General features: G+C 46.4%; 1 protein-coding gene across 3 annotated transcripts in view; it reads right to left on the bottom strand.

Annotated features, from left to right (window-relative positions):
* The window catches only part of igsf9b (immunoglobulin superfamily, member 9b), a 34,594-nt gene extending 10,039 nt beyond the window's left edge, over window positions 1–24,555 (bottom strand). For 2 of the 3 annotated variants that reach the window (XM_028996732.1, XM_028996734.1), the window contains exons 1-6: window positions 24,147–24,555; window positions 14,317–14,416; window positions 12,953–13,159; window positions 1,715–1,861; window positions 291–442; window positions 90–207 (exon numbers count right to left, since the gene is read on the bottom strand). In XM_028996732.1, coding sequence (XP_028852565.1) covers window positions 90–207; window positions 291–442; window positions 1,715–1,861; window positions 12,953–13,159; window positions 14,317–14,380 — 688 coding nt within the window. In that variant the 5' untranslated portion in view covers window positions 14,381–14,416; window positions 24,147–24,555. Of the gene's footprint in view, window positions 1–89; window positions 208–290; window positions 443–1,714; window positions 1,862–12,952; window positions 13,160–14,316; window positions 14,417–17,567; window positions 17,671–24,146 lie in introns of all 3 variants that reach the window. The other variant, XM_028996733.1, reaches the window with a different exon arrangement.
* Window positions 24,556–24,811: the final 256 nt, after the last annotated feature.

The following is a 24,811-nucleotide window of genomic DNA, read 5'->3' as shown; positions in this document are numbered from 1 at the left end:
CCAAGGGAATATTTAAATGCCTTCGGGCCAGTTGCACCCCAGCTATTGCAGATGCTCCTTTCAGGCTAGGGTCCCTGTCTGAGACTGACCTTTGACCAGCAGTTGGGTAGTGTGAGTGAGGTTGCCCTCGGAATTGGACACGTGACATCTGTACATTCCAGACGTCTCCCTGGTAACTTTGGCAAGAGACAAGGTGCCGTTGAGCACCTGGTACACAGGACGAGATGGGGCAGGTTTTAGAATGGAGACGTAACATGGCAGATACATCGTTTTTTAAAACGCAGCCCTACCTGAATTTGCTCGTGTTCCTCAACCAGGTTATCATCTTTCCTCCAGCTCACTGCTGGTTGTGGGTTGCCATGGGCACTGCAGCTGAGAGTGAGAGGGGCTCCAAGCAGGACCTCCACAAAGTTGGGGGGTGTCTTAATGAACACAGGGGGAGCTGAAGAACGAGATTTCAGATGCAAACATTACACTAATTCTTAAGTGTACAGTCCGGGCATAATATTATTTTGCATGATTTGCCCAATATGCAGTATCAGTATTGTGCTAGGAAACTTGGGTTTAGACAGAAAAACATAACCATTATCACCATTATATCATGATGTCCATGTCAAGCACCCACGTATGACACTATATGTTAATTTAACTTCCTGAGAAAGTTCTTTACAATATTTAATGGATTATGAATACTCATAACTGCAGTAAATCAACAAACCATATTGCCTATGTTTATTAATGATAGAATCATGAATCAAATTAATTACCCATATTAAACTGCTTAAGATTTATGCAATTTACACTTTACCTGCAAAAATACACATTTTTGCCAAAAAGCAGCAGTAACACGAGCCTTCTCCTTTTGCTATGTAACGATTAGCCTGTCACAACCCGAATGTCTGCTTTCATTCCACTCCATTAAATGCCGGTTTGACAGAAACCTGAGCGTTTTAGGGGCGGATGCTTTCACACACGGGTGAAGGAACCTTGAGCGTTGCTGTTTACGTTCCACAATGGAATTTGTTTGAGAAGGGGTGGGACAGCACTAAGGAAACGGCACGAGACACTCCGGATAAGAGTGGGTTTGGGTTTTGTGCATGCCATGGAGGCGTGAGACCGAAAAGCAAATAGTGTTACAGGGTTGGTGCTAAAGAGAACATGGCAGAGGGAATGAAATAAGTAAAGAAAGAGATACAGAAAGCCGGGGTCTGAGACAGTGAGATGATCTGGTTAAGGGGATCTGAGTTTGTGTTGTATAGGCAAGGCTGGAGTTGGAAAGAAATATGCCTCTGTTGCCAAGAGCAACAGGCCAACAGCATTTACAAGAACCTGCATATATACATACATAGACACACACAAACATAGTTGACAGATGTGCACAACCTTTTAAGAGTCAAGCATGTATACACCCACCCACCCACCTACCGACACACCTGTGTGTTCACACACACCCTTTATTCCCAACACGCTCAGATCTCGCTCACGTCAGGATTCTGTTGTGTGTCTCACACCATCACGCCCGCCTTGGAGTCTACCACACAAGCTGAGCAGTCAGACATGGTGCATCTGGCACACAGTGTGAACGTGATCGCGGTGCAAAAAACCCCACAGCATTACGCAACAGCCTCTTCCTCCCTGCAACATGGCCTGCCACAAAAAACGGCAGGAGAGCCCCACCGCATGGCCGCGTGTCAGCTCAGAGCCCTCTGCTCACCCGAGATGGAGAGGAAGATCCAGGTGCCGTTGCGGAAGTCGTCTGTGGTCCGGTCCAGCAGAAGGATGCGACACTCGAACCACCCTTCATCCTCCAGTGTCAAGTCCTCCACCAGCAAAGACGCCCCTCGAGTTAAGGACACGCGACCTGGGGGTTCAAAGAGACCAAAATGAGTAGTCAAACCAAATATAATTATACAGGAAAAACACATTATACTATTATACAGCATGAGAGCCATCAGAGGATTGCAACAAGAGCACATACACAAATATAAGAGCTTATTAACCTGTCTAGTCCAGTGGTTCACAATGAAAATATTTGGTACCACCATTAACTGTAGCATGGTCCTGTTTTAACTAGTTTATACACGAGTCAGCTTTATTCTATAATAAATGATATTTATTATTGACTGTCATCCGTCATCCACATGCAAGTTTAGAGTATTAAGAATAATAAGTATGCTGTGTGTAAACACATAGCTGTGAACATTAATTATAATCTCACAGATTTATGGCATACCACTGGAGGGAGTCAGAGTACCACATGTTTGAGAAACAAAATCCTAATGAAAGTGATTTTATCATTGTAATGCACAGCATAGCACAGCACATGGTGCACACAGAGAAACGTGTCCTCTGTATTTAACTCATCACCCTTAGTGAGGAGTGGGCAGCCATGAAATGTGCCAGGGGAGCAGTGTCTGTGGGGATGGATCCTTGCTCCACGTCAAGAATCACTTGCAAAAGTCCCAAACCTTCACCCTTTGATTACGAGTCCGCTTCCTTACACCGTTAGGCATCACTGCACCCCAGGGTCCATCACGGGGTCAACGTGGAATAGGCATTTCACTTAACTTAAACCAATGCACCGTGGAAGGTTACCAGAGCACATAGACCAGAAGCCACAGTGGGAACAATTACACTCTGAGGCCACACCTCCTTGTTGTGTGGAAGCAGTGTTAACCACAAGAAGTGGGACAGAAAAAATGCAGCAAGATTGCCGATGATTACCGATACGCTGGTATTCAGTTCGGCGCTTAAATCTGAAGGAGCTGAATGCATTGTGCCTAATCACTGTGCCACCATGTCCCCTTCACTACAGTCTCAAGGAACAGCACACCTAGGAGAATGCAGACGTGTGTAATCTTGAAGGGAGGCCTTTGCCAAAAACCACAGCCGTTTTGCCAAGACTACATCAAAACTAAATCCAGACCACACATCCACCAGTCTGCAGGGTGGTCTTAAGTTTCATTCCTCAAGCAGCACTGAGTCAGCGCCCCAGCACAACAGCCTTCACCCCACAGAACACACGCCGCCCCAAATCCACCTCCCTGCACCGCTCAAATCCACGCAGTCTGAGGATCGCTGCATTGGCGGCACTTTTTCAGTCATTTCAGTAGCCGTGGAATCTCATCCTGGCAGAGAAAGGAATGAGGAAAATGTCATAAAGAGCAACCAGAGGTCTTAAGCTGTAGACCTCAAAGGACCCATAATTGTCCATGATTCATGTAATACTGTGAGTGCAGCTTAGAGTGCACTTCAGGGGGTCCGTTCTAAAGAGGACGGACTTCTTCACTCGTGCTAAAGCAGTCATTAGGATCGCATACAACTCAGCAAAATGGATTAGATTGGATTTTTAGATTCCAGCGAAGAACAACATGTAACATCCAACTCTTAGACACAATGGGCCTTGTTTTCATTAGACGTAGAGCAATGAAGTACCTGCTAATCAAGTCAAATCAGCAAAAAGAGATTAAAAACGAGGAATGACACCTTGGAGAGAAGGAAGTTTTAAATAAGCATCCAACCCTGGTCTGGTCTATTTAAACTCCCTCCTGTCAATATGTGTGGTAAGGTTCTATCTCCTAATTTACGCTGCTTTATTTACCAAACCAAACATTATCTGAAGATTACCAGTGCTTTGGTGGTCAAAAATTGTGACTGGCATAATAGCACCGCAAAAAAAGTTTGGAGACTAACATTGAGGAGTTTGAAGAATCTGATGCAAGAAACATGTTTAGGATCCTTTCACCTTCATGGCTGCTTCGTTCACTATCGTCATCATCAGAAGCTGCTTCATGAGATGCTCATTAACATGAGTGAAGGATAAGAAAGTGTTCAGCATAACTTAACTTGTCTAACTTAAGGTGATAGAGAGAAACCAAGAGTGTGAAATTCTGATATAAATCCCTGCTTTGGTTTGAGTCATGTGATAAGGCGATGATAGGTTTTGCTATTTTGTTGTTTATTACATAACCTCATGCGTTATTTCATAGCCCAGTGTCTTCAGTTTAGTTCTGTAATGTAAAAAAGACCCACAAACCTTTTTTACTGGTAGTGTATATGCCTCAATATTATTAAAGATATTATCTACTGAGTAATACACAAATCTGCTGGGTTCAGAGCATTTTCTGTCTGGATGGAGACTTGCCATCACTCCTGAATTTGCACTTACCCTATGAAACAGCTATATGCAAACCATCTCAAAGATGTAACCCAGCTTGTAAGCATTTGCTTCCTTGCTTATGTGCAATTTTTACTACATATACAGTACAGGCCAAAAGTTTGGACGCACCTTCTCAATCAATGTGTTTTCTTTATTGTCATGACCATTTACGTTGGTAGATTCTCACTGAAGGCATCAAAACTATGAATGAACACATGTGGAGTTATGTACTTAACAAAAAGTGGAGACCTGACCTCCACAGTCACCGGACCTGAACCCAATCCAGATGGTTTGGGGTGAGCTGGACCGCAGAGTGAAGGCAAAGGGGCCAACAAGTGCTAAACACCTCTGGGAACTCCTTCAAGACTGTTGGAAAAGCATTTCAGGTGACGACATCTTGAAGCTCATCGAGAGAATGCCAAGAGTGTGCAAAGCAGTAACCAGAGCAAAGGGTGGCTATTTTGAAGAAACTAGAATATAAAACATGTTTTCAGTTATTTCACCTTTTTTTGTTAAGTACATAACTCCACATGTGTTCATTCATAGTTTTGATGCCTTCAGTGAGAATCTACCAATGTAAATGGTCTTGAAAATAAAGAAAACACATTGAATGAGAAGGTGTGTCCAAACTTTTGGCCCGTACTGTAGTTGCACTTGCCCCATTAACAATACAGCGCTTATTCGGACAGAACTCGAGCTGTGCCGTCTCAAGGTTACATACCTGCGTATTTTTCTCTTTAAATCTTTAACTTACAAGGCTGTACACATAAATAGTAAACAGCTAAGCACACACACACACAAACCTGTTTGTATCAGTCAGTGAAATCTGATCTTTCAGTTGCCTTGTGACTGAAGCCCATCCCGACACTCCCCCCTCCTCCATCCCCTCCCCTTTCATTCCTTTTTTTCTCTCAATGGCACGGCCTTTTTTTCACTCGGGGTTTTAAATGATAGCGGGAAGAACGGCTATTATGTGCGAGAGGAGGAACACTTGCAGCTGCAGGATGTCTGTTACCCCCCCCCCCACCCACCCACCCATATTTTCAAATCTTCAGAGGAATGCTGCATGAAACCTCTGAAAAAAGAACCTAATTAAAACAACTATGACATCGATGCGGCATCTCTAGACAAAGACGGACAATTTAGTTGTGAGAAAGAGGGTCGACGTGATCTTGCTCTTCTTTGAATTAGTGTAAGGGTCAACACGACAGAGAGAAAACTTCTCAAGGGTTCGACAGTAGCTGAGGCTACACACTGTCAATACTTGCGCCCCGCTGAGAAATGGTGCCCTTGCGTCCTCCATTGCATGCAGTCGAAGTTCAAAGCCAAGGCTGCGCCGGCCTCCAGCCATAACCGGCAGACAGATAGAAGAGCCATTGTTACCACTCCCTGTCTGCAGTGTAATCCTTTCACTCTGTAGCCTTCAGACTGGAGAAAAGCGGAGAAGGAAACTCTTCTCTTTTTGGGCCTATTCAACCCGTGGGAGACCTTGGGAGGTTAATGCAGGCCAGTGAGCTGAGAGCAGACGAGCCCAATCTCATCAGATTTTGAATGATATATCAGAGAGGCGTTGGTTATATGTATGTATGTACCAGACACGGTTCGGGGCAAGGTTCCACCCATTCAGGTAGCTGTTACGAGATCGTCATTGTACAAAAGTGTACCTTGCCTTGTGAAATCCTTTTAAAATGCACTAAACCAGAGGTGGGCAAACTATGGCTAGCGGGCCACACCTTTTTAATCCAGGGCGCCCTAGATTGGTGCCCGAATTGCATTAACTCGATCGTTTCCAGTTTTGCCTGCCGTTACAGATCTTCAGCGGGTTTTTACATGGGCTTGTGCGGTTAATGAGTGGTCATGTATGGCATGCAGTCAGGACCAATAATCTCCAGTTTCATGACTTGTTTTTAAAGGTTGCCACAGAATGGCGTCATAAACGGTGTTCAAACAGCCACATGCAGCTCAATAATAAAACACCATCTGTGTGAAAGCACCGTTCTGAACACTTTCTCATTGCTGCTTTTTACACAGCCATGCATTACCAAGGACGGTGTAAAAAAAACGTTTTGTTGTATTATTAGGATCATCAGCCTGTGCGCTTTACAACCAATAAAATTGAACCGTCAGGACCCAATCAGTAACGTAGAAAGTTAGACCACACCAGTCAAGGACAGATCACCTATGCTGCTACAATACTCCTGTTTCGAAGTTGTTGCCTGAACAAAGGGATTCACTTGTTTTATTCTACTTATCAATTCGTCAATTGATTCAATAACATGAAAAATGTTCGGCTTTATCGTTTTTTTTTGCACTTAAAACCTTTGAGTACATTCACTAAGTGGCACGTACTTATTATGTGATCGGAATTTCATACATGCATTTTCATTCCTTTGTACTATTAGAAATAATGAAACAGATAAAATCATTAAACATGCAGACTTCAGATACACAAAATGCACATTTCTCAAACATTTGATTCCAGAGTGATCATGAAGTATAAAACGATGATTACGTTTTCAGTGTAGTGTAGATTTGTACTTGTCATTCTGCGTTACTGATTGTGTAAATATGAAAACTGTAATGCATTTTTAATGTTTATGTCTTATATGCATATGGTGTTGTTCCGGCCCATCTGTCAAATATTAAAAAGTCAATGTGGCCCCTGAGCTAAACAGAACAAATAGAACAAATCTCAACATATATTTTATGAAAAAATGTCTGAAGAAGGAAAACCCACAGAAGATCAGAAACAATGCTTGCTTCCACATCACGCCCTGTTCAGAAAAGGATTAGTGCCGACTAACAATTAACATGACTTTCGTCCGGTGGGGGGGTTATTGGGGGTTTAAGAGCTCAGAGGTCTGCACAGGTGACTGCTGACAGAACCCAATAGTCAATAAAACCCCCTTCTTAAAGAAACCTGCAGCTTCAAATGGGCTAATTACAGGTTTGGGTCTTAAAAGGGGTGTGTCTTTGTTTATGTCCCCATAAAAAAAGTTCCTGTGATCTTGCATCACCGTCTCTAACGCTACTATTAAGAGAGCAGGGGGAAGAGGGGAAAATGTGGCGAATGGTGATAACAGGTGTTGTAAAGGTGCGTGCGCTTATCTCTCCGCCTCGCTAAGATGTCCATTTCCTACCTCCATTCTGCCAAAAATAACCCTGTTCTAGAAGGTTCCATCACACGCACGATTACACCTGTGAACTCCTTTCTAATCCCTAATGGCTAAATAGAGAGGTCACCGAAGCTTGCCAAACACTGATTCAAATGAGAAATGAGAAAGTGTGAAATTTCTACACACACACACACACACACACACACACACACACACACACACACACACACACACACACACATAAACAACAAAAGAGCATGTGGATTAAGGCACAGCAGTGCCAGGAGGCTGTGCACCAGGGAACGGCACTTAACCCTTTCTTCGAGAGGCCTGTCTGTCCATCAGCACAAACGGCCAAGGCCCCCTCACCCAACGCCCCCTCTTAATTCTCTCCGGTTACCATGGCAATGGAACCAGGGGCTGGGAGTTTGGATTTGAATTCAGTTGCTCTAGTAACACAACAGGGCAAAGCACCAGCAAGGGAGGTGCGAATCACGGGGAGGGTCCTGAGATTTGAAAAATTACACGTGGTGGCAGGGACACAGAGGGACAGAGGGACAGAAACACCGCTTTGCAAACACCCAACGGGCCGACGGAACCAGCAGGAGAGAGAGTGTGTGTGAATGAGGGAGCAAAGGACACGGAGAGGGAGGGAAAGGCCTGTTTTTATTTGAATCTGTGGTCAGACAAAGGCCCTCATGGGGAGTGACAGATGCGGATCTGTCTGGGTTTAAACGTGGGCCTTCTCGCACTAGTTTGTGGCATTAGCCCTCTGACAAAACAACAGGCATTTGGCATATGGTCAAATCAGACGCTGGCACACTTTAACCACAACTCAATACCACACTGATTTATAACGAATGCCGTTGGGAGTAAGAATGCTGCGCAAAATTCCAAATCAGTATCGGACGCCAAGTGCACTGCAGGAATTCCTCAAGAGGTTACGGCCCGGGACAGCGGATCTATCGTCCACGCCAAGACCAAAAAACACATCCTTCTGACACTGTAATTTTTCAGTCACCCTCCCTATTGACCTAAATTGTCGTGATGGTTGATTTACCACTTTGAAACAATTTAGCAGGGTAGGGCACATTTCTAATGAATTTCCCAGTTATATAATTTTTTTTTTGGTTTACTCTTAGTTAACTACGACCTGCATTCGAGAGTACTGAGGGACCAGTAAACTCCTTATTCATTATAGCCTCACTGGTGCTGTCAGCTTCGAGCCGGCTAATTATTTTCATGGATACATGCTGATCAGCCTGACATATTCATAACCCAAGAGAGATGATGATGAATGAAATGCATGTAATTAGCCATCACTCAGGGCCTGAACAGAATTCATTATACTCAGCTAACGAGGGCTTTTTTGGCCTAAGTGAGTCAACGTTTAATGCCGTTGAAAATTGCATGAGTTTTTTTATTTGTCAGTCCTGTACTGTTATAGAACTTGCATTGGGCCGGTTCTTCACAGGAACAAGGCTGCAGTGTGGACCCCAGATGAGGGCTCTAAGGGTTTGCATTTCTGCCGTCACATGATGCCCTCTCTGCCCCATGCACACTTCGACCGGGGCTACTGTTCTGAGGCGAAATGGAAACACTAATCCCACCCCGTGCTTCCCTCTCAGAGTAGCTCTCCTCGTGCTGGTCAGGAGTCAGGTTTTCTCCCAGTGGGCGGTGAGTCCGGTAGAAAGAAAGTACAAGAACAACACTACTGTGCTTCAAAAAAAAAAAAAAAAAGTTGGTTACTTTTCATACAACTCTTCGTTAAAAAATATGCACTCTGCCAAATCATCCTTTCGCTGATGCAAATGTGGAGGGAAAAGAAAAAAAACACAATAGCTTATTATTTTATACGGAGGCGTTGTTAGTTTTTCCCATGAATGGGCAAAGCAGAGAGCTTTGCCTGCTGAGGTGGACATTTCCGCTGAGTGGGACATGTGTTGTAACTATTGCACGCCCTCGTTTAAACCATCTTTTCCGTTTGTTTTGTGCGCCCGGGCCTTTATTTTCGTGGCGAGGAAAAGCTCAGGGATATGGCTCCATTGTCCGGGGGCACCGCCATGCTCACTGGACTGGTGTCCTGAATGCCTACCACTGGCCCATACGTTAAAGCAGCAGGCTGGCGATGCGGCTGATACGCATGCAGCAATAATACGGGGAACCTATGGAGGACGGTGGATTACCGCAGTTTGCAGAGGGTTCGCAACGGAAGGGGGGGGGTTTGAATACAGTCTGGCCAGACCCTGTCTCTGCCACCCAAAATTTGTCCCTCCCCAAAACAAATCCTCCTCGCTCATAATCAGTTTAACCTTCTTATGAATGGCTCTTTGTCACGGCACAGATTACAGTTAACCCTGAAGCCGGTAAACTGGGGCTGCCAGCATCTAGGACAGGATCAGGAGGGCAGCAGTGATTACGCGATGGCCCTTTCCCCCCATCAAACATGAGGCTCAGAACATTTTTCTTCATACTTAGGCAGTGTAACCATGAAAATTCCTCAAACATTAAATTAGGCAACCTTTTGCACTTTGTCAAAATAAGACTAAGGAGAAGTATTCCAACTGTGGTCAAATGCACTGTGCATTTGGTCATTACCAACAGGCCACACGGTTTGGCCAGAGAAACTGCGATGTGTATGACGGTCACACTCAATGAGGTCCGGCACAAAGGCAGCGCTATCGCCTTCCCCGTCCCTCCAGACCATACCTCTGTGCAGCAGAGCCCGGTAATTCAGGCCTTTGTCAACCAGCCTAACACCTCAAAGGCATGAGAACCTGAGACCCAAAGGAGCTGCACTGCATTCTTATGCCACTGGTCCACACCAACTTGCTCCCAATTGGCTAAATGGGTACTGGTTTAGGCGTAGACTCTTCTCTCTGTGGCACGAAAGAGTATTAAAAACTGCACACCAAATAAACTTCACTGTCACCCGTAGACTATTGGCGCTGGTTCACCATTCCTGGGTACTTGTGACTTGAATTAGGATGAACCTGCAATGGAGATTTGGGACTTTCCTTCCTTATCCAGATCTCCACACCCAACAGTAAAAGGCTGGAGATTTTGCCAGGAGAAAAAAGTTGGGAGAGTCTGGGGCGGTTTACTACTTTTGACCTCCTTCACCACCAACTCCAATCTCCCTCCAGAAAGGATTTCTTCCATCATTCAATTTTGGAGAGAAATTATGCAGTACTATCAGTAGTAGTACTATCCTACTTAAACTAACTGCCATGGACACCATTGGCCAAGAATGTAGAAGTTCTGTTTTAACACAGTCAATGAAGTAATCAGTTCTGGTTCACTAGAGTACAATCATTTAATTTCACTCTGTTCTAGTTTTTCTTACATAAATCAGACTATAAAAAAGTTACAAGTTAATCTAAGTATTCTCTAAGTATAGAGTAAAGTGCCGTAAAAATGCCGTTTGAAAATAGTCAGCAACTGTTCATTCCACCATTGAGGGACCAAGACAGAGAAGAGTCTAGACGAGTGTCTTCCTCGTACCTTCAGCAATGGAGGGACCAGGGGAGCGGTGCTGGAGGGTCAGAGAGTGCGAGGTGCAGTGCGAGGTATAATAAAGGTTCTGAGGTAGGGTAGTGGTACCCCCTGTTTGGCTTTGTAGGCCAGCATCAGTACTTTGAATCTGATGTGGAGGCAGCTACTGGGAGCCAGTGGAGGGAGCGTAGCAAAATTTGGGAAGGTTGAACGCTGCTTCCACGCAGCTGATGTAGTGACATTTCACAGTAGTCAAATCATTGATTTGACTACTGTGAAACGCACCTGATATCTTATCGTGCTGACGGGAAGGGGGGGATTCCAAATACGACTTTTAATTGTGTACCAGAGAAACAAATCAGGCGGGCACCGAGCCATGGCATCTTCCGACTGAGAAGTGTGTTGTGAGTGTTGTGCCACCAGTATGACTACCCAAAGCAGGAAGGAGACAGTGGCTCACACTCTCTTGGCTGTAAAAATCTTCCCAGGCACGCCTATACCTTGCTTTGGGATATATACCTCAAAGGAATTCTCCCAAGGTAGGAACAACAGGAATTCTCAAAGTCTAATAACCTTTCGTGCAAATACAGAAGAGTAAAAGTACATCTGAAAGTACCCAGGGAGAGCAAAGTTGCTTGGAGCATTTATTTATTAAAAAAAAAAAAGAGAGAGCGAGAGACTGAGATGAAGATGAAAGTATCTTGGATGAACTTGTTGGCGGTGCAGGAGTGGTTTTGGGGAGTGGGACAAGCTTGCATCTTGTGGAGTAGCTCTGCGGTATGGCCTGGCAGATTCAGGCTACATCCTCGTGCATTTTAATTTGAGGGGAGACTACATTAGATGCAAAGCCCAGATACACTTCATCAGCTGCCAGCTGGCGCCCACATAAAGCTGGAAAATTAGAAGCAGAAGTGGGGGGGGGCGAGAAAGATTATAGTGCAAGTTCAGATGCATCATTGCCATAATCACTGGGAGTTTGATTTTTCGCATGAACATTTGACTTATTTGCTGCGACTCCTCCTTTCATCCTTCCTTCCACTGCTGAATAATTAGGAGGTGCCTTGTCACTGGCTATGCGGTTGCTGAGACTTATCTCATCTCATCTCATCTCATCAGTAGAGCCCCCTCAGACAGGTCAGAAAGACCAGGCCTCACCCCAGTTGATCTTCAACTCCAAACCTAGGTGAGCCAATTCAAGCAAAAAATTCAACCAAAGGTCTTCAAAAGGACTCCCAGTGTGAGGTAATGACCTAGATGGAAATGAGACCAAATTCTGGGGTGCCTGGGTTTGTGCGTGTGTTAGTGAAGGGAGTAGGAAGGGTGGGGTGATGATAGCCCCTTTCTCCTTTGTTTTCTCTAGAGACAATGACTGGATTATACAACCATGAGGAAAAAAACTATTATTCCTTGTGCAATGTCTATCCGTCTTAAAAACAATCTGCTTTTAGTGGGTCATCTTTCTGGACATCATCGGACCACCATCCCCCACCAGTCAGACCTCAATTTAACCCCACTCTCCTTAACCCCCCCTACCCAACTCAGTAGCCACCCACACCCACACTGTCTGTCTGTACCTCAATCCCTACCTCCCCCTCTCCCTCGCATTCATTACAAGACTATCTTTCTCTTTCAACCCCCCACTTTCAATCCCCGCCTAACCTTGTCCCCCCCCCCAACATACTATAATTACAGGTCTTTCATTTAAGGTGGATTACCAATATTGTATATTGCTGTCAACCAAATAACCTCCCTCTTGGCCTCTTTAGCATTCAGCGAACACCCCCACCCACCGCCCAGACACTCACCCAACACAAACACCTCAGCAGAGGCCTGTACGTTGTATGGTGAATAAAACAGGGCAGCCTCTTTGCCGAACCTCACCGGAAATCACTCTTTTCCAGTTCCTTGTATGCAACTGCTATCATCGTCTAAAATTACCCCTTGCCTTCTGATGTGAATGTGCTTCAGCACTGAAAAATTGGCTTCTTTGTGTAGAGGTACAAAGGCTTTTAATGGGTTCCAATCTCGCTGCACAGATGAAATACAAAAAAATGAGGTTCAGCAGGGGGAAAAAAGCTTGAAATGCTGAGCCTGAAGGTCCATCAGGAGTATACAGTCGATTGAAAGCGGTGTGTAGAGCTAATGCAAGGCAGGAGCTGAAATCTGACACTTCAGGACTTACCTTTGTATTTGGGATGGACGCGCGGAGCATACACTCCAAACTTGATGAGGACAGGGACATTGTACCCAAGACGAACCCATTCTACCACATGCAGGGGGAACAGGTTCGGGGTGGTGGCTCCTTCGGAAGGCGGGGTGAGGCTGCAGCCGAGTTCGGTGACCCCACCGACCCTGGCCTGGACCACCGACTCCGCACTCTGGGAGGTACCTGAGAAGTAATTTACCCGTTATCTCAAGACGTTGGGAAAGCAGGCACTGGCAAGTACTTGCCACACATGTGTCACAGGTACCGGTGTTGACGCGACCATCTTCATGGCCAACGACACATGGATAACAAAATCATAAATCTGAGCTGGGTTTAAATAGTTTGCAAGCCCAGTGAATGCGTCCTTTGAGGAGGCTTCGCTGGGATTTCAACATCTACTTGATTAAAAAAAACATTTGGCTTCATATTGGTCAGGAGCTCATTCTACAGATTTCTCACAGGCGTGGCTGCCTGAAGGGAATGGGATAGACACTAGAGAGTGAGCCAAAAAAAAAAAAAAGAACACAGATACAAATGGAATGGTTACAGAAAGAGAGGATATTTGGAAAATCCCAGTAGACTGGGGGTGTGGGGGAAGACACGAAACAACACGCATGCAAATGAACCCCGACAGCGTTTTGACCCACGTGTACAGACATCGGATTGACGCAGTCAGTGTCAGTTTGCTCCCCACGGGTCCCCCTGTCAGGTAGGTCGCTAAAACACCGAGTGGCCATTTGGTGACAGGGTCACGTCCCCCCCTTATTTTCTTCTTCTGTGAAGTCTGTCGGCAGACAGCAATCCCGTTAATGGCACCTGGGGCACGGCCTGTACTCCCTGGTGTTGTTGTTTCTGCACCTCGTCTGGTCTGGTGATTATACCCTAATCTCAAAAAGCACTTGCTGATAGAGAGGGAAAGGGGAGGTGGGGAGGGGAGACAGACGGACCCCCCCTTGTCAGACCCGCGCCCTCCTGTCCCCCAATACCACATCTCTAAAGCCCATTACCAAAGTGTGCACAGAGTGAGGGGTGGGAGCAGATCTGAAATCCAAGATTAATCTAAATCTGGGTTTGTAGGACACTTTTTTCCCCTTTGTTTTTTTAAACTGGGATCTCCTTTAAATACCCACCCCTCACCACCTTTTCCCAAGTGGGCACCTCCTCAATTGTCCGATTTCCAGGTTCGGTCCCTGCGCTCATTCATAAATTCATGAGCCTCTACTGAGCGGCTGTTGTAGAACAGCAGTCAGGCCTCGTAGGGCAACAGTGATTACTGACGTGTTGACATAGGAGATGCAAGCAGATGAACTGAAGAGAGAGGGAGAGAAGGAAATACTTACGTAGCAGGCAAAGGACAGCAGCAGCAACGGTGACACCCAGAAGCCAGAGTCTCTCCGGTCCCATGGCCAACACTCACACCGCCTAACGCATCGCCCCCACCTTGGGAACACAAACACACATTCAGAGACCCAACAGCCTAACGGCCCCTAAGCAGACCCACCATTAACCCCTATATGATGTTTGTGGCTGACACGCTAATTGCACACATTCTTCCAGTGGTCTTTGCCCGGGGCGGGACTGTGATCTCGCCGCACTGCGGTTTGAGGTTTAGGAGAGAGGCCGAGATTTACGCGTGAACACACACTGGCAGCCAAGCCCCGCTGGGGTCGAACTGCATGAATGAAAAGGAGGAGGCCATAAACCCCTCCTACCTGTTATCTTCCCGCGTCTGTCTACTGTCATTCAAATCGCTTCCCATTCACTGCTCCCTTTAAACGATGCGCCGTTACTCCAGTCACGGACTTCTCACTGCATTCCCAGAGCTCGCACGGATGACTTCCAATTACGCCGACCATGTAACAACACTCCGATGGCCAATCCGGGTCGTGGCACTAAAGTCATTGCTTCGTTTTCATTTCAGATCGGCTGCTTAAATGGGAATAGAAAGGTCCTCGAGGTCACCGAGACCGGAGGCGGTAAGCTCTGCACTGGACCCGGCATGCTGCACACACACAAACCCACGCGCACACTGCTGCCCTCTGAGCGAGTTTACTGTTTACCCCAGAAGCCCAGGGGGTTGATACACGCCGGACATAATCCGGGCGAACGCTCCCTTAGGCCGGTTACGGTGTACCTGCAGGCCAGCGGGCGATCATCAGCACACGTACGCTCTCTCCCACGCTCCCCATTCAAAGCCACTAATTCCAGCTTATTACCTAGGTAAGTAAATTACCCTCTGCTGCAGAGGGTATTTTTAGGAAACAGGCAGGCGTCACACATGCATGAACCTGTGATTTATGCTAGTAGGCAGAATATTGATATATATATAAAAAAACTAAACAACACAGCTTCATTCTGAGGAGGTGGGATTGCATGTTAGACCCATGATTATCAATTTTATCCCAATATGTTGTACTTGATAATAAAATCACAATGCTGATGATTAAGTCAAATATTGCAAAATAATATTTAACAGACGAAGAAGAAGTGATGGAGAAAACAGGCACACTACAGCTGCGAAGCAGAAATGGCCTTCAGTATCTTTGAAGTGAAGTGACCGTCTTTGTAGCAGTGTAAGGGGACGGTACCTTGCTCAGTGGCACCTTGGCGGTTCGGGGTTTGAACCTGTTACTTTCCGATTACGGGTTCGCTTCCCTACCCCATAAGCCGATAATGTTGCTGCTATACACAACATTAAACTTTGACAGATCGACACTGCATAGCAGCGTGCTCATCACCAGAAGATCAAAAAGTTACAGGTTCAAACCCCACTTACTACCATTGTATCTCTGATCAAGACACTTAAACCTGACTGTCCCCAAGGGGGACTGTCCCTGTAACTACTGATTGTAAGTCGCTCTGGATAAGGCCATCTGATGAATGCTGTAAATGTAAATACAGTACATTGCTTTACCAGTTTATTGTGCCTAGGCTAGTTAATAAAGCACTTGACAGGGAACCTGGAACATATGTCAATTTTAACTAGCACTAAAAATATACAAGGAAGTTAAAGATCCATTAATTCATCACATACAATTCAATGGCCAAAAAACCTATAGTAAAAAAATAATAAAAGCAATGATGTTTCATCCATATGGCACAAATGTGTCTCAGTGTCTGTTTCAGGCCATTGCAAACTATCACACCTACATTAGAATTTCATAATAAGTCAAAATGCAAAAAGTCAAAGACCCATTATATTAATAACAAGGAATTATTAAACATGATGGTGCATTTGGAATGATTAGCAATGAATAAAACATCTAAATATTATAAAATAAAAATGTTAAATAAAATTATAATCTAAATATTGTGGTATTTTGGAATATAAAAGACCATAAAAACTATGTAGTAAAATCTTTCAGCCATATGACATGCATTTAAATATTTCCAGGAAAACGGGAATTTCACCTCTCTGAATCAGCAGCTAGGAATAAGGCATAACCCTTCCTCTGTGCCAGGAACAAGGACAGGTGCTATTGCAAATTCATCTGGCTGAATTGCACAAAGCTGCATCATTCGGCGGAGTCAAAACCGCCTCCCTTCCTGCTCCACGTCCGTCTCGCTGTCCATCGTATCGCACTTGAGAGCCAGAGATGGACTTCTAAAGGTTACAGGAGACTTTCTAATGATTCCCGCTCCATTGCCCTGTGACAGGGACAGGCAGTCTTGGAGAGCCAAGACTGTGTGTGCTGAGCCTTAATTAGTGTCCAATTTGAAGACTATCTTGAATAAGGCTCCAAATAAACCTGCCATTCAGGATGTCCACAGCTTAATTAAAGTTATTTATACCAATCAGATTCACCAGCATGCCTACCAATCATTACACTGATGTCCATTAAACATTTCTGTGTCATTTTACTACTGTTTTTTTGTACAAATACATACGGTATTTTATATGTAGAGTGAAAGTCATTGTGAGACACTGCAGCACAGCACACAGTGACACAATGAAATGTGTCCTCTGCTTTTAACCATCACCCTTAGTGAGCAGTGGGCAGCCATGACAGGCGCCGGGTGAGCAGTGTGTGGGGACGGTGCTTTGATCAGTGGCACCTCAGTGGCACCTTGGCGAATCGGGATTCGATTACAGGGCCACTTCCTTAACCGCTTAGGCCACGACTGCCCCATATATGTTAATATGTTTTCTTGAACATAGAGTCAAGGCCAGAATTATTCACATCCCTGGCAAGAAGGGGCATCCAAGAGGATGGTGAGAGAGGTGAAAAAGAATCCAAGGATCACCACCAAGGCATTCATCCTTGTGAATCTGGGCTCTGCTGGTGGCAATTTCTGCACACTGCTTGGCTCCACAGGTGCAGACCAAGGAGCATCTCCAGATAAGGCACACAAAAGCCCACTTGGCCATTGCAAAATGGTCATCTGGACAAAGAAGTTATGGTCAGATGAAACAAAAATTTAATTGTGGTGTTTTTCAGTCAATGGACCAGGGAACCTAATCATAGTAAAAACCACCATGAAAAAAGAGCACCAGTGGACATTTCAGCACGGCAACAACCCAAAGCACACAGCAAATGCAGTGAAGAAATGCTTAGCAGACGAAAAAACAGTGAGAGTCCAGAATCCTGACTTGAATCCAATTGAGAATCTGTGGAGGGAGCTTAAGATCGGGGTGATGGCTAGGAGACCCTCCAACTTGGTGCTTGTGGATGAAGATGAATGGGCAAAAATACCTGTGGAGACATGCAAAAAGCTGGTGTAATAGCCAATAAAGGCTTTTCTGTTGATTTTGGAGATGGATATGAATAATTTTGGACATAACACGCTCGAAGGTAAATAAAAGCTGAAACATCGTACATCGCCTTATTATCTTTTGGAAAATGCCTGTGTCATTTCTGGTCAAAAAAAAAAAACTTGCTGGTTGAATAAAAATAACTGCCAGGATTATAAATAATTCTGGACTTGAATGTAAATGTGACATAAAGGCAGGTGCTGTGCAAACAGTGTGGTCCAGTTGGCAATGGAAGTTATCTGTTTAAGGCCAAAAGTAACCCGAGTCGCAGTGCATTGTGTCACTCTGTGTGAAGTCTGAGAGCGCACAACCTAAAGAACAAGGCTGCCTTGTGAGAGGGTGGGGGGAGAGGTCACAAAAAAAAAAGAGTGCTTGTACATTGAAAAATAGAATGGGAAGGTTGGGGGTGGAGAGAGGGAAGGAGAACCAGAGAGAGAGAGAAAAACATGCAGGTGTGGGGGAAAACATCCACCGCCACTGACCATCGGTGCACCCGGTAGACCCGAGAATTAGAAAGCATGTCTGTCACACAGCCATCTAAAGTCAAGCCACATTGCTGATTTCCCCATTAAATATGAAACTGTACAATACAGGCCACCTTCTCATTCAATGTGTTTTCTTTATTTTCATGACCATTTACGTTGGTAGATTCTCACTGAAGGCATCAAAACTATGAATGAACACATGTGGAGTTTTGTACTTAACAAAAAAAGGTGAAATAGACGCCCTTTGCTCTGCTTACTGCTTTGCACACCTTTGGCATTCTCTCGATGAGCTTCAAGAGGTCATCACCTGAAATGGTTTTCGAACAGTCTTGAAGGAGTTCCCAGAGGTGTTTAGCACTTGTTGGCCCCTTTGCCTTCACTCTGCAGTCCAGTTCACCCCAAACCATCTCGACTGGGTTCAGGTCCGGTGACTGTAGAGGCCAGGTCTCCACTTTTTGTTAAATAACTCATTTACATTTTACATTTACAGCATTTATCAGACGCCCTTATCCAGAGCGACTTACAATCAGTAGTTACAGGGACAGTCCCCCTGGAGCAACTTAAGGGTAAGTGTCTTGCTCAGGGACACCATGGTAGTAAGTGGGATTTGAACCCGGGTCTCCTGGTTCACAGGCAAGTGTCTTACCCACTAGGCTACTACCACCCAACTTCACATGTGTTCATTCATAGTTTTGATGCTTCAGTGAGAATCCACCAATGTAAATGGTCATGACAAAAAAGAAAACGCATTGAACGAGAAGGTGAATCCAAACTTTTGGCCTGAACTGTATATAGATTTAATTTTCAGAAATATGACATATATTCAGCATATGCTGAATATCATATTGGACAGAATGACCACTGAATGATCACATTTACATTTACAGCATTTATCAGACGCCCTTATCCAGAGCGACTTACAGTCAGTAGTTACAGGGACAGTCCCCCTGGAGCAATTTAGGGTTAAGTGTCTTGCTCAGGGACAAAAGGGTAGTAAGTGGGATTTGAACCTGGGTCTTCTGGTTCATAGGTGAATGTGTTACCCACTAGGCTACTACCACCCTGTAGTACCACCACTACCATCACTTTTTATATACTTTCAATTGTTAATATGATAATACATTTTTAGTGCTGCAAAGGCAGCATTTACTAATAATGCAAAAAAAATTTCTCACAGTGTATCACAGTGCTTTTGTTTGACAGATTTGTTGAGGTATTTTCGAATTTTGCCAATTGTGGGGGGAAATGATTGATAGCCTGTAAATAATTGACAAATACATTTAGGCCCCTGCCAGCAATTTCTAACTTTCTGGGTTTTTGACATTATGTAGAGTATGCAGGCTGACATACTGGTTCCTACTAACCTCCAGCAGGACTGTATAACGCAAGCCAGCCTCAGAGACAACGAAAAAGAAAAAGCTCCCGGCGGCCGCACGACCACGTTTTCATTTCACGGGTCCCTCAGTTTGTGAAATGGAATTGAAATGGCACATAAATAAGTTACGCTCCTCTCTTCCCCTCGTGGGAGGTCCAATACAAGCTGTAATGTAATCACTGAAAGGGCACAAACATTACGGCCCCTGGGCAAAATTGAAGCGTTTCAGCTCAGAAAGACACTTCCCATCGTCTTCAGATCGCATGAAGATCTGCTGGGAAGAAAGAGGTGTGGTGTGAAGAAAACATGTGGTCAACGGTCAATGTCCAATCATCTTACAACATGTTAACAACGTTTTTATTACGCACTCTTGACGAACTTCCCGAGTTCATTCCGTTAAAAGCTGTGTGGACAGGTTTTGCTCGGTCATCTGGGATTGGGTGGACAAAGAGCTGAAACTCGACACACACAGGCCAGGAATAGACACTCTGAGCAGGTTAGGAGGTGAAGAGAGGTCCTTCTGCCTGCCAAAGTGAATAAATCCCGAACACTTTAACCCACCGCCCGAGGGCATTCAGTAACTATATATATATAAAAATCAGAGAGAGAGAGAGAGAGAGAGAGAGAGAGAGAAACATAGGGGATTCATCCGTGAGACTGTGCAAGACCTCGATCAATAGCGTCCCTTAACAACTAGCTGCCCCAGACCCACCTCGGGTGGACCGCCGCGAGCCGCCGCTGCCTGTGGCGCCGTCATTTAACCATCACGGTGCCCGGCCGAGGCGAGCAGCCGGGGCGGCTTTGACATCTGCTCTCCTTTCCGCTTGGCTGCCTTTTTATTTCTTTCTTTCTTTATTTATTATGCGAAGCGCAGAATTCATCGATCCATCGGTGGCGATTCAACTTCATCGCTCTGAAAATGTCCACAGATTCCCCGACGAACATATTTTGTGTGTTATAACCCAGTCTTAAGTAAAAGTTTTGCCATTTTTCTCTCGCACGTCGCTAAAACGAGGCTGGTTTATCCCATCGTCATGTGACACAGTAATAGAGGTGTGATTTAGGTCTTAATACGTTACAATCCGAGCATATGGGGGCATCTATGTAAATCCCAACCTTTCTGGATTTAGCACTACGGATGCCAGAAATGGAGAGTGAAGTTCAGGCCACATGGATCCTAAAACAACCAGCTAATCGATTATATCAAAGTCAGATTAATTGATTACCAAAATAATCCTTAGTTACAGCCCTGCCGGGGAGCACGGGTGGCGTTTGCAGGCGCGCTGGTGACAGATAAGCAGCTGTGTGACTCTCTGCCTAATCCCAGATGATCCTGATACGCTGTGGAGTGACCACAGGCCAGCAGGGCCGAGAGAGGACAGGGGGAAGGACGAAGAGCCCACGGGTTCGGGTCAGAATCTGCAGAGGGTGTCCCACAAGCTGACCCAGTTCGCCTACTGCCTCTGTGGGCAGTGGTGGCCCAGCGGGTAAGGAACCGTGGTCAGAAGGTTACCGGTTCGAATCCCCGATTCACCTGTCATGGCTGCCCGCTGCTCACCAAGGGTCATGGGTTAAATACAGAGGACGTCCTAAAAAAGTAATGGTGAACCCGGCTGCTACGATTACGATTATGCCTCATTTGTCTAAAAAGAAACCAAGATGACCTTTGTAACACTGGGGTGTAGAGGTTACCGCACTAAAACCGCTTCGTTCCTTCACCGGCTGCCAGCAAAACCATGGGCCTGAATTTGAAAGCATTGCATGTCGTGCATATGATAAAAAAAAAAAAAAAAAGTCTGTTTATTTCAGCGTCGGAGAAAATCAAGTTGCTTCAAGACGGGCTCTGCATGCTCCAACCCGAAAGGAAAAGTCAGGCCGCGGAGCGTGCACAGTTTATTCTGGAAAGCCCCGCGCACTAACTCACAGAAGCGATCAGAGCGGCTTTTTAAAAAAAAAACTAAAAAATTTTAATCCCCATCGACAACAAAGGCGTCAACAGTAAACCTCAAAGCAAAGGAGCAGAGGGTCTGTTCAAATCCCCGCAGCTTCTCCTGCAATACAGACTACCGATGGTTAATGGTCTAATTGGACGGTCGGGACTGGAACGCGTCCCTTAGTTAATGTCAGAACCGAGGAAGCGAGTTAATGGCCCTCCTGCGTTGGCCCGGCTCGCCGAAGTGCGCATACAGGCTCCCGAACAACACCGCCACGCCTCCGGACGTTAACACGCTCGGGTGCCAAGAAATGAGCTCGGCCGCTTGACGGAACACCCGACCTGCAGGTTCTCTAAAGTAAAGTGATTGTCACATGTGATACACAGCAGCACAGCACACGGTGCACACAGTGAAATTTGTCCTCTGCATTTATCCCATCACCCTGAGTGAGCAGTGGGCAGCCGTGACCGGTGCCCGGGGAGCAGTGTGTGGGGACGCTGCTTTTGCTCAGTGGCACCTCAGTGGCACCTTGGCGGGTCGGGATTCGAACCGGCAACCTTCTGATTACGGGGCCGCTTCCTTAACCGCTAGGCCACCACTGCCCCCTCTCGGGTCGGAGGCACGAGGACGCGAGCGGCCGGCGTGGGAATGCGGAAGGGCCACGGCGGGCCTGGACTTTGGCCACGGTATCCGCGGTAGCCCTGAGTAAGCAGTTCGGCGTCGCGGCGGCCCGCCACAAACACCCAGCAAGCGCGCGGCTGCAGCGCGAACGACGGCATTACTGTGCAAGTCAGCGGAACAGGCCGGTGCGAGTGGCGCCGGAGCGCCGAGCCGCTCCAACGGCAGTGCGGGCCCTGGCTTCGGCGATGCAGACGGTGACAGAATGTCTGACGCGCCGCGAAAAAACAACCAACAAAAATAAAGATGACAGACGGGAACATTTACATTTACAGCATTTATCAGACGCCCTTATCCAGAGCGATTTACAATCAGTAGTTACAGGGACAGTCCCCCCCTGGAGACACTCAGGGTTAAGTGTCTTGCTCAGGGACACAAGTTGTAGTAGCCTAGCGGGTAACACACTCGCCTATGAACCAGAAGACCCGGGTTCGAATCCCACTTAGTACCATTGTGTCCCTGAGCAAGACACTTAACCCTGAGTTACTCCAGGGGGGGACTGTCCCTGTAACTACTGATTGTAAGTCGCTCCGGATAATGGCTCCTGATAAATGCTGCAAATGTAAATGTAAAATGGTAGTAAGTGGGATTTGAACCTGGGTCTTCTGGTTCATAGGCGAGTGTGTTACCCACTAGGCTACTACCTGCCTACGCCGCCTACTACCCGCCTAGTACCCTACTACCTGGCCGCCGGTAACACACACGCAGACCTGGGTTCAAACCCCCCACATTGCGTCCCTGGGAGAGACACTGATCCCACGGGCGTCTGACGAGTGCCATAAACGTTTCCGGCCAGAAGGGAGACGAGGGGAACGTTGGGGTTCCGACACACAACTGGGAGCAGGAGGCCAACAATTCACACACACGCTGGTCGTCCCTTTCCAGCCCTGTGAGGCACACAAATACAAGATGGGATAAGATGGGACGATCCTCTATTAGTCCCGCAAGTGGGACATTTAGGGCAGGAAGTGGACAGTGCAAGATGAGAGCAGACAATTGCACAGACACTACGTCGACTGTGTAATATAAGCGTTCAATGTACAAATAAGCAAATAAATAGTCCCGGGAAAGAAAAAAAGAGTGAATGCGAGTTGTAAACGTAAAAAAGGTGTCAGTATACACATATAAGGTATATTTTTGAAATATTACACGAGATTAACAGGGTAAATGCTCCTGCAGCTCGGTGCTAAACACACCGAAGGAGGCCGACTGTGAAATGGAATAGACGGCCCGTCCCCTCCTGTCCCTGTGGGGAGACCAGCGTTTATTTATCACTGCTCGTGGCCGCAGGAATCGTGCGACGGGCGCAAGAAGTCGGAAGAATAGCCGCCTGAACGGAGCCGATTGGTGAGCGTAAATGAGAGGGCCCCGGCGGCCCGTCCAATGGGAGCACAGAGCCCACGGGCCATTGTTCTCCGAACGGCACACGGCGGAGTGAGCACGGGTCCGACTGTCACTCTTCACGGTGGAGCTCCAGCTGCCGTACACTAGACAACAATGGCCACCAAACACTGGAACATTACAGAGCAATGCTGCATATTGGTCTAATTAGTGTTATATATATATGTGTGTGTGTGTGTGTGTGTGTGTGTGTGGGTGTGTGTGTGGCATCTACATTTAAAAGAAACCTGCGTGGGAATGGGCGTTGCTCTCAATGCCAATATAGTGTCGATCCCTCGATAATCAATATATTGCACGACAGTTGCGGTATGAAACGGTGCCAGAAAATACCATTTAAGAAAAAGAAAACCATAAATATCGACACTGTGCGCAAGTGTGTTGACGATGATTTAGATGTTCTTGTCCCACCACTACTTTACATCAGTAGTTTAGTTCCATTAAAAGTACATTTACGATAAATCGACACTCCCGGTGAACGCGTCGTCGTCGTGTTGGATTTGTGGGATAAATACTTTGAAAAGCGATGCGCGCAACTTCTTCTCACCTGGAGTCGGGCGCTTTTCTGCAGCGGGGGTGCAAGGTGCTTCAGTCCATCCGTGACCCGGAGTCAACAGGGAGAAAATCCCCGCGTGGAATCCCCGCGGATCCCGTTTCCACGCGGATCCCGTCAGGCTCGCGCGGTCCCTCTCTGCGTCGGGAAATTTAAATCTCGCCCGCGGCCACGCCGGCCCGGAGTTCGAAGTTTCCGGGACACTTTTTCTCTCAACTCGTCCCCCCCTCCAACCGAGAACGACGCAGCAGCACGCGGGCTTTCCGGGTAAAAACCTCCTCGGGGGGTCAGAACGGCGGCCGTAATCCAGCGCGGCGGTCGCGTGGAAGAGTCCCGACTTCCCACCGCCGTCCTGCGCGGTGCGGCACGGTCACCGAGAGAGACAATGCGCGCACACGCACGCACAGACGCACACACACACACACACACACACACACACACACCTCCCTCCCGCCCTGTTAATGCGTGCGAGTCCTCCCCGCCCGGGACATTTACTCTCTTTTCTTGACCCCCTGGATTGTGTGTGTGTGTGTGTGTGTGTGTGTGTGTTTGTTGCGTGCATGCTCACGTGCATTCGGCATCACTAGCCGATGCGTTCCTGCAAGTTAGCTGATGCGTTCCTGAAAACTTAAGGTTTTTTTTTTGTTGTTGTTGCAATC

Source organism: Denticeps clupeoides, chromosome 11, assembly GCF_900700375.1.
Source record: "Denticeps clupeoides chromosome 11, fDenClu1.1, whole genome shotgun sequence".
Lineage (NCBI taxonomy): Eukaryota > Metazoa > Chordata > Actinopteri > Clupeiformes > Denticipitidae > Denticeps > Denticeps clupeoides.
The sequence above is the reverse complement of the archived record's forward strand: the minus strand, read 5'-3'. Positions and strand labels throughout refer to the sequence as shown.